At 58.1% G+C, this 10286-nt stretch overlaps 1 protein-coding gene across 1 annotated transcript; it reads left to right on the plus strand.

Annotated features, from left to right (window-relative positions):
• Positions 1 to 357: 357 nt before the first annotated feature.
• Positions 358 to 8719, plus strand: VOLCADRAFT_86282 (uncharacterized protein; the record flags this gene model as incomplete). Its single annotated transcript, XM_002945831.1, has 8 exons — positions 358 to 426; positions 559 to 594; positions 1170 to 1265; positions 3140 to 3347; positions 3383 to 3516; positions 3625 to 6150; positions 6439 to 8086; positions 8502 to 8719. 8 exons carry the CDS (start codon positions 358 to 360, stop codon positions 8717 to 8719), a joined length of 4935 nt encoding a protein of 1644 aa, XP_002945877.1.
• Positions 8720 to 10286: the final 1567 nt, after the last annotated feature.

A 10286-nucleotide genomic window follows, 5' to 3' on the forward strand; every position in this document is an offset into this window, starting at 1 on the left:
CGCTACCAGGTTTGCAAGGTCGGCCCTGCATATGCCATCAAGATTATAAGTCAGGAACACACATAATAAACGTTTACATCCAGATTACGTGTGCGCAGGCCGCGCGAAGAAATTTAGTCAACCATTTCCCGCACCTGGGTTGGTACGGCAGCGCAATTGCAAACTTGCAAATGATTTCCAATGGCCCGACCTGCACAGTTGCGGGCTTGTATGAGCCCTTCCATAACTCGGGACAGGAACTCATCATCTCAACCATGGCTCTTGCAGCTCGTCACTCCTCGCTGATAAACCAATTTAATTGTTCACGCACGACACGATCACGGCTCTCGGTGGCCACCTGCAGAACACGATTTCATTATGGAGCGTCCCGCATTCAGCTATGCAGTCGGGCAGCGGCTACCAACCAGCCAGCACCCCAAGAAGCTGGTGGCTCTGAAGAGGTGCAGATTGCGACATTTTTGTTTAGACAGAAGAAAGGATTACATGCTGGGATGTGTCATGTTCAGTTTGTGTTGTCACCTTGGTGACATCCGTTCGATATACTTCTCCCTCCCACAGGAGTTCGTGGGCATTCCTCCCGAAGAGGATATGGAGGTACGGGCACTGTAAAAGGGAGTAGAGTCAGTACTACGGGGTTTGGTTTTAGGCCTGGGGTTGGTGTTGGGGTCTGGTTTTGCTGGAAGGTGGTAACGTGCCATCGCCGCATTAAAATGGACTTTGGTCTAGTCATCGTACAGAGACACTTATCCCTGGAAAGCAAGGCACTGGGTACGGCGCTGGGGGTGGAGGAGGCATATGGCCACGTATCCTTGCCCATATAACAAGCCACAGCCGGCAGCTGGTGGGTATATGGTCGAAGGCCATGGCCTGGGGAGCTCGCCCTGTTGAAGACTTTGGGCGCGGCCTCCGTACCCAAAGTCGATTCCCTTTTTGTTTTTCCTAGCGGATGTCAGAAATAGGGAAGGATACGCGGCAGGCTCCTACTGGCTTTTTTATCACGTGTTTGGCGATGACAGATCGTCAGTCTGGGCCTTGTGCTAATTGGGCTTCCATCAGGACAAATGGCCCTCTTATCCTCGTAGCATTGGGTACCTTTCTATCAGCCACGGGGCGCAACTTGGGCTTGCAAGCACCTTCCCGTCCTTGGCCCCTACCTCATGGCATCGTAGGTCCCAGGCACCTACCTAGACGCGCTGAACCCAAATACCAAACTGGGCAAAGCTGTACGAGCTGCTGTGGACGAGCTTAACCACCTGAATGCCCTGGTGGGTGGCTGGGGTTGGACTGCTGTAGGCAAGGTGCCGCGGTCTTGGTGCTCAACCGGCCTGTGATCCTCACCAGCGAAGACACGACGGTACTGTAGCAGACACCTGTAAATGTCCTCCTTCCTGTGCTCTAGTGGACGGCTGAGACCGGGCGTATAGGTGCAGATGTGGCGCTTGCTTCCGCCCGGCAGACAATAGGCGCGGCAAAATGGCACCACCAACCAGCAACGAGTGCTTCAGGATCCCAAAACGCCATGCGGCTTCCACAGGAGGGCCGCAGTCGGAATGTCTGAGCTTTGGGTGTTGGTCCTCCGTCTTCTTCTGGTCTGCATCTTCCACTAGGCTTCCTCGCATGGGGATGGAACCTATTGGTCTGTTTGCTTGAACCCAATGTGTCAAACCCCACGATGGCGTCCTTGTTGCGCGCTGCAGGAGATGGAGACCCTGCAGCAATGTGATGCCCTTCTCAAAAAGCTGGGGTTGAAGGGGTCCATCATGCAAGCGCCGGCGCAGCCACAGGGCCCCTCTGATGATTCCTAGGGCGTTTTTTAACTGGGGTTTTCTGAGGCGATGTCTTTGATAACTGTTGTGACTAGGTTCAGGCAGGATGGCGAGGGAGGATGAGGGCATAGCGGCAAAGGAGGCTATGTATCAAGGACAGGCGCATCTCGATTTGGAGAGCCCTGCTTGGGAGGAACAAAGTTGTCCCGCTAGGTTACGGTCTGGTGTCTTGCTCAAATGGGATTTCGGCCGTGTCGACCAAAGCTATGTCGCTGAAGCTGTGCTGAGACTGCATGAGTTGGTCTGAGGGCTCCTCCTTCACCCTTTGTGTATTTGAATGGAGGCGGCCTCGTCGGCCTGTGTGAATGCCTCGGCGTACTTTGCGGGTAGGTAGCTGCGTTCCCTTCTTTCCAGGGGGAGCTCTCGTGTGTTCATTAGGGCTTCTGGGTGCTGTTGGGGGACTGGGCGTTTTGCGTTTTTGGAAAATGCGATTGTTATAGTGGACCCCGAACGGGTCGAGTTCAGCACGCCTCCCGCACAACACTGTGGGCTTTGGAGATCGCGCTCCGTTAGGCTTTTCTGGGGCGAAGGCTCGCATCCGGTTTTGTCAGGTGAATTTTTCCTGGTAAGGCTGTATTTCGCCATTTTAAACATCCTGGGCTTTTATCGCCTGTTTCAGGCAACTCGCACATTCACCGTCTCAAGATATCCTGGTGATTATTTCTGTAGGACCCACGGTTCATGTCCTGTGAATAGCCGCTTCTGCACGTCACTAGTGCAGCGAAGAACATCTCATGCTATGGTTAGCACATCAGGACTCTCTTGTTCGGCCGCATGCGATTAGCATAAGCTTCACCTGCTCAGCCTGGCTGAGCCTAGACCTCGACACAACAGATCTTGAGAATGCTACTGCGAACTCGAGTTTGCAAACTTAGCTCCTTTGGGCTCACCTACTACTCATGTTTCCAAAAGGACATAGAACTCAGTGGCGCGCAGGTGGCGCCAAAGCCAACTTGCTTCATGACTCGGTGAAACGGACAGCGATAAATGCAGTGAAACCAATTCTTGTCTGTATTTAAAAAGACGAATGTAGTCGCATGAGGAAGACCATGAATATGAAAGCAGATCGTGGTGTACGACAGCACCGTTTTGGCCCCCGCTCCGCACTTGGGAACTCCTGCTCACGAATCCTTCAGCGTAGGAAAGCACCGGTGGACTAAGGTATTAATTGCTTAAATCGCGTCGGGGCTGTAGAAGCGAACCCTCAGCTTGCAGTGGACCAACATACGATCCACTAACTTTTAACCCATCTATACATTAATATTTTTCACATAGGAAGGACCTGATAAGTGTTCGTGCGCTGTCGCCCTTAGGCGGCCGCTCGCAGCGCATTCCGCGACGCTAGCGGCCCTTATCGCAAAGATCGCCTAGATATCCAATCAGCCGCACATCGGCTTCATCTTACCCGTTTTCATCCTGCTGCGCTTGGACCTGGATGGCAAGTTAATGTGGAGGACTCAGGGCCCTCGTCCCTGTCGCGGCCTGCGCTGCTGTTCGACGAGTCCTTTAGTTATCCAACGGGTAAGAAGTCTGAATCGCATGACCAGCGTTTGCAGGTGCAGTACCCGGTTTGCGAAATTGCCTACAGGCTTTAAAATCCCAGCTGCACGACGGGCTTATCGGTGCGGATCTGCCTAGTTCTCATGCCGATTCGTCGCGGAGTGCTTTGGGGATCCCGGTCTCCTTACAGGTGCGCGAGCCTGGCGCCTTGAGCTGCAGACGTCAGAGGCGAGCGCGTACTGACGCGGGATGGAGTGGAAACGTTCAATATGTTTGCAACCCCACTGCATGCCTGCAGCACCTCCCAACGCGGCCACCGGAGATCCAGCATACGTTACCCCTTCATGGAGCCGCCTCGCACAGCGATGGCACCGATCTGCCGACGCTTCAGCTTCAGGAGCGGCCGGTGGCAGGCGACGGCGGAGAGTGCAGCTGTGATTGCGAACCCAGCACCAGCACTGGCGACCGGATCGACGATGGCTTGGCGGGCAACCGACGATGGCGGAGCCAGCATGTAATGAACAGCCGTGATGCCGCTGCCTTGACACGGCGGATAACCCACACGCAATCTGTTTCAGAACTGCATGAGGTGCTGCGGCAGTACCGGTCGAGACTTAACCCCATACACATTTCGGCAGCAATCGTGAAACTTGCTAAGTTGACAGCCGCCGAAGGCTGCCGAAAGAGGCCACGCCAAGGGCTGATGGCACGGCAAGTCCAGCAGCAAGGGCAGGAGCCGCCGGGCGGGCGTCAGGTGGTTGCGGCCGACTCCCTCACGGCAACGGGGCAGGAGGGAACAGAACTGAAGTCCGTGCATGCTCGTCATTCCTCGGGCGCTGCAGTAAATGTAGACATGGGGGGGACGCCGGCAGTCTTAGCAGACGCATTGCGGCGTGTGCGACGACGAGAAGACAACTGGGTTGATGAACTGGTCAGCAGCGGGAGCAGAACCAGCACCGGTGGCTTGAGCGATCAAGCCAGCGGAGAGCAGAGCGGGCCCGGGCTTGATCCAGATAATACCTTGGGCAGCCATGCTCCGGGCAGCAGCGACCACAACCCAGCGGCGAACGTCAGACTGCCGATGGCTCGTTCAATTGACGGACGCAGCTTTCAGCCTGCCAACGCAGACGTCCCCCTTGCCCATCCCCGGCAGGGACAGCGCACGGCTGCCTCCGCCAGCCCCCGGACAGCGCAGTCCTCTGCTGCCCTCCTGGCTGACCTGGTCTCCGGCTTCCTGACGCAGCTCCCCCACTACACCGCCCGGCAGTACGCCAATGTGGTGTGGGCCCTGGGCTCCATGGGCAGCCGGGAACACACTGAGCTACTGCATGCGGCAGCGGTGCAGCTGCAAGCACAGGGGGGCGCCAAGCTCTTTGCTGCTCCACCACAGGAGCTTTCCAACCTGGCGCTTGGACTGGCAAAGCTGGGGTATCGTGAGGTGTCGTTGTGGGGCGCCATCATCGCGGCGGGAAAGGCGCGTTTACATGAGTTCAAGCCACAGGAGCTGCACAACATGGCCTGGGCTGTGGCGGCGGCGAGCCAGGACCGCAGCATGATCTCAGCCGCCGTGCAAACTGCGCTGCCACAGCTCCGCCGCTTCAACGCGTCCGGGCTGTCTAATCTGTTGTGGGCATGCGCCACAGCGCAGTGCCACTGCGAGGAGCTGTTCGACGGCGCGGCGGCTGCGCTAATGGCGCTACCGCCTCATGAAATGAACTGCCAGGATGTGGCTAATACGGCCTGGGCATGCGCCAAGCTGCAGCACAACCACCCAGAGCTAATGGCGCATTTAGCCCGGTTGGTGCTGGCGGCAGCCGAGGCACCGGGGGCAACCGGGCTTCGGGGGGCAAACACTCAGGAGCTGGCTAACACGTTGTGGGCATTTGCGGTGCTGCCACTGCCGCTGTCTATGCCCCGTACTCAGGGAATGATCCAAGGGGGGGATGGTGTTGACGCTTCTGGGCCTGAGGGTATGGAGGGTGCTAATTGCATCACGCGAGGGGTGGGCGCCGCGGGTGGGGTTTGGTTAGGTCGAGATGATGCGGGTGTGGGGCTACTCGAGCAACCACAGCCGCAAAAGGCTGCACGCTGGCTGGCACCGCAGGCGTTGAGTTCCGGGCCCCCATCAGGAACTTCTGGCATGCCGGATGCAGTGGCAGCACTCGGGTCACAGGTGCGCGTCAGCAATAGCAGCATCGGTAGCAGCTATGTGGCCAATAACGGGTGTGGCGCCGCCGGCAATCACGGCGGCAGTGGCAGCAGCGGCTGCACATCCGGGTTGTTCGAGAGCGTTGTCCGGGTTCTGGTTTTGGAGCTCTCCCAGCGGCCGGACTTAACGCCGCAGGGGGCTTCCAATGCGCTGTGGGCGTGTGCGCGCCTGCAGCCCTTCCCGCTGCCCCCTGCCGGTGTGGTCGCCCTGACGGACGCCACCGCGCGCTGCTGCGGCCGCATGAACGATCAGGAGGTCGCGAACACGCTGTGGGCGCTGGCGGAGCTGCGCAGCGCAGGTCTGCACGTGCCCTACGGCGCCGCTGAGTCTATCTTTACAGCCGCGTGCGCGGCGTCTCGCTTGGAGGTGATGGCACCTGCGGGCCTGGCGCAGCTTATGCACGGGGCGGTTGCGCTGCGGCGGGTGCTAACGGGGGAGATGGACGTGCTGGCGCAGCATGTGCTGCGCCGCCTGGCGGCGGTGCGGCCGCAGGAGCTGTGCGTCATGGCAGTGGCGGTGGCGGAGGCGGTGCGGGTAGCAAAGTACTGCAACCCCATACTGCTCAACGGGCTGGCCAATGCTGCAGTGGCGTGCGTAGGCGAGTTGTGCCCGCAGGTGTGTGGCACAAGATAAAGACAAGCGACGGGGATGGTCCGGGACGCCAGAATGATGGAGGTGGTGGGATCGAGGGTTGAGGAAGTTTGGACGCCACGTGTGACTTTTGCATTTCTGAGTTGCAGGGATCGGTTTCCTATTACCAGGGAAGTTAGGTGCGGGGCGTCGTTCAGTGAGTGAATGGTTGCTATTGCTGCCAGCATTGTCACCGCTTTGCCGTACGCCTATTGTCACCGCTTTGCCGTACGCATTGTCATAACGCTCCGCAACTTCCTTTTTTCAACACAGGGCATCAGCACACTGCTCTGGTCTTTTGCGCGCGCGAAGCATTACCACGGGCCCCTGACTACCACCTTGTGCCGCGCGGCCAAGCCACGACTGGGGGAGTTCAGTGATATGGAGATCTCCAACTTGGTGTGGGCGCTGGCGATCCTGAAGTGCCAGGATCGGCAGCTGCTGGTGCAGGCGGCGCGCGTCCTGGTAGAGCGCGTCAGATTGCGGCGACAGCGCCGGGCAGCTACGCTTCGGCGGCAGCAGCATGCTGTTTCGCCGCAAGTGCCGCGTACGCCAGCGCAACAGCAGGAGGCGAGCGTCCGGGGCCAGTCCTTGATGTCGCTGGAGCAAACGGGTGGAGAAGTGGCATTGGAGGGCGACGAGGAGGACTTGGCCCAGCCGCGGGAGCAGCTCAGCCAGCTGCTACTGAGCGAGCGGACAGAGATGGCGCTGGCGTTGGCGTCGCACAGGCAGCAGCAGCGGCGGAGAAGACAGCAGCAGAAGCAACAGCAACAACAGCGGCAGTTCCAAGAAAGCGAGCAGCTGGGCTCGGAGACTGCGTCTGTGGGTTATCAGCAAGTGCGGGCTGAGGTGGCGACTGACAGTGAACGGAAAGGACTGACGGACACGAAGCTGTGGGCACGTGCCGGTTGGGAGGCGTACGGCCTACGACAGCAAAATGCCGCTGAGCCGGACGCTCCTGGGGTCGGCGTAGGCACCGTTCCTGAAGCTCTTGCGTATTCCGTTGGCGACAGTGGTTCCAGAACCGATCGCGGCAGCAGCAGCACCGTTGTGGCGGTCGCGGCTGTTTTACCAACTCATGCTTCTACAGCCGAACCGCTGCCGTCGCAGCCCGAGCCACGACTCCGGCTGCGTCGCCTGCCGTCTCTGTATCACCACGACGATGCCGACCTCGTGCTGCAGCCTCGCAGGCCGCAACCACGGGACAGTAGCAGCGAGGCGGGCGGGGTAGACAGCCACCGCCGCGGTGCCGCCGTTACCGTTGCGTCCATGCCGCGATGCACTGGGTCCTTAGACGCTGGCGGAGGCGGTCCCGGCATCCTGACTCAGCGCGCTGTTTCTCCCACGGATGACGCCGATCGCGATGTGTACCTGGGCGCTGCAGACGGCGGTGTCGGCCCTACGCCTTGCGATCACGCCAAGAGCATGGCGAAATTGCTCTGGTCCTACGCCAAATGCAATCTGTACAACCAATCACTCTTCCGGCTGCTAGTCCAGGAGCTGCTACCGGTCCTGCGCCACGCTACTCCCCACGAACTGGCGCAGGCGCTGTGGGCAGTTGCTTGCCATGGCCACCATTGCCCAGACTTTTTGGACGCCGCGGCGGCGCTTATGCTGCGGGGCCGGCTGCGGCATCTGTGCGCCTGGGACGCATCCGTGGTGGCGTGGGCATACGCCAAACTGAGGTATCCACACCGCGACTTGTTTGAGGCTCTGCAGGAGCATGCGCGGGTTGCGGGCGACAAATACAGGGAGCCGTGTCTGTTGCGGCTGGCATGGGCGTGTGCGACGATGGAGGTGCCAATGCAGGATGACCTAGTGCGGCGAGTGGTAGACCTGAAGCAGCAGGCGCGACGGCGTGCGGCACTGAGCAGCTACGATGGCGCAGACGGGGAGTTGCCGGCGGCAGTGGACGCTGCACGTGAAGAGGGGGAGGTGTAACGTTGGAGAGAGACGGGACGGTTTGGTAAGGGACAGGGCATGACGGGCAAGGAAGGGTTAGTGGGCGGACAGGTAACCGTTTCATCTGGAAAGGGCAAAAGGGTAGTCAACGCTTGTTGGGCAACGTTGGCGCAACAGGCGCTGGCAGTGGTGAGACAGCTCTTCGTTTGCCTCCGCTGTTGTAGATGCGTGTGTGTGTTTCGGTCAACCCCGGCCAGCCCCATTTGCGTCCCGGAACGTAGTCTTGCAGGATGTGGTTCCTTTGTCGGTGTCAGAAGGGAAGCCAGTCGTGAGCGGGGTCGAACAGCGCCTTACGATCATGACAATGACACAGCCCGACGTTTTGCTATCGAACGGTGCCTTTTCACCGTTTGGCATACGTTTCCGGCTCTCAGGTAAAGCAGCGGATAATGACGTGCTCTGCGCGGCGACCAAGAAAGGAGGAAAGATAATATTTAGGCTCTTTAAGGTTCTTGTCGAGCGGCTAGCGTGTGCCTCTTATGTGCTCAGTGCTCAGTGCCGCGCAGCACCCGAGGCCAACAAACGGTGCCTTTGTGACACGGTGCACCGGGGCATGATGGGGCCAGTCCTGCTCCGTGTTAGGTGTGCCTGACTGCATACAGCTAACCCATCCAAGGATTCTGTATTGATACCTGGATGGCACCACCGAGCGAGCTTGTAGTCGAGGGGTTTTTGTCCACCTGCGTTACGGTGTTGTGCTTACCCGGGACGGGGTGAGAAGGTCAGAGCTGTCCAATCATGGTGAATAACTCCTTGCTCCGGGTGTGTAGGTGTTTAGGTAGGGTCCAAAGATAGACAGGCCGTGCGCGTCCCAGGCAAGATGGCTATGGAACAAAAACGCTACAGGTTTCTGGTCTCAGCTGGTCTCGCTTGTCGGCTGGGTCTGCGTCAAGAGGCTAGGTGCTGGGTCGTTGTGGTCGTTGGGATTGAAAACGGCCAGCCTGGCATGGCATTGTAGGGGGGAAGGGGACATAGGGACATAGGGCCTGCATAGAGGTCGTCCTGCGAGCAGGCCTGTCCCCTTTATCTTGAGAAGAACGTAGAAGCAGAGCGCGTGTTTTTACAGTGTAAAAGAGCCTTGAGAGGTCGAAGCGAGGAACCGTCGGGAGTAACGAGATGTGCAGGTTTGAGCTGAAGTGCAGATGGAGCGCGGATCGTGCAGGTTTCCTGGATCCACGGTCATGTGGGTTGCTGTGGACCGTCCGGCTGTCCAGCTTATATGTGGAATTTTAATCCTTACAGGCATCTAAAATCTTTTCCCACAGCTCCATACTTCACGAAGTTTCTTATCATAGGCTTTGCGCCCGGAAGCCCCGGCGAGTCGTTACCGAACTCCGAAGGGGCAGATAGGAAAAGGTGGCAGTTGGACTCCCAAGGCCAGTCCTAAGGTGTATTCACCAGCGCTGGGGCTAAAAAGGAGGAATCGAGGATGGTACAAGTGGATCCTTATTTTCCCGTACTTTCCGTTGGTAGGTGGTCCGAACTTTTTAAAACACGGTTGCTGGCTGCACAGGCCTCACGGGGCCGGAATTCCGGAATTTGACCCCATGAATTCCCAAGCAAATCCGGGTCAAATCCCAACGGGATTTGTGGATTTGACCCCCAAAACAACAAACAATATAATGGTCATGCAAAGATTTCCTCGGGCCTGGAATTTGACACATTTGAGGATTTGAACCCCCCAAAACAATTATCATCATGCAACATGGCCATGAAAACAATTCCATGCGCAGCCGTTACAATATATTGCATATCTTCGAGCGGCATGTTATGCTCGTGCCAGTCAGTCCTCGCGCCGCATGCCTTCAAACATTTAGTTGGACTTTTACTATTAGAGTTATTCCTCCAAAGCCGGCGCTCACCGCAAAGAGCGATGTAGACAGCGGCGATGGACAACCCAGAGGTGCGAATTTACTTTTCAGCTTGGACGCCAAGGGGCCTCCACAGGCAACGGATTATGCATAGCGAAGATGTAGGATTAGCTCATCAAGATAGCAACGATGACTGCGTTATTATGCAGAAGTAATGGACCTTACGCGAGATGGTGCCGACCAACCCCCACTGGGACGCCGCCGACTGAATAACGGAGCCGCTGTGAGCACGAACAGGTGCTTATGCACATTGGAAGGTCTTAGTACGGTGCACAGGCTTGCGCGGGA

Source organism: Volvox carteri (assembly GCF_000143455.1).
Source record: "Volvox carteri f. nagariensis unplaced genomic scaffold VOLCAscaffold_1, whole genome shotgun sequence".
NCBI classification, from domain to species: domain Eukaryota; kingdom Viridiplantae; phylum Chlorophyta; class Chlorophyceae; order Chlamydomonadales; family Volvocaceae; genus Volvox; species Volvox carteri.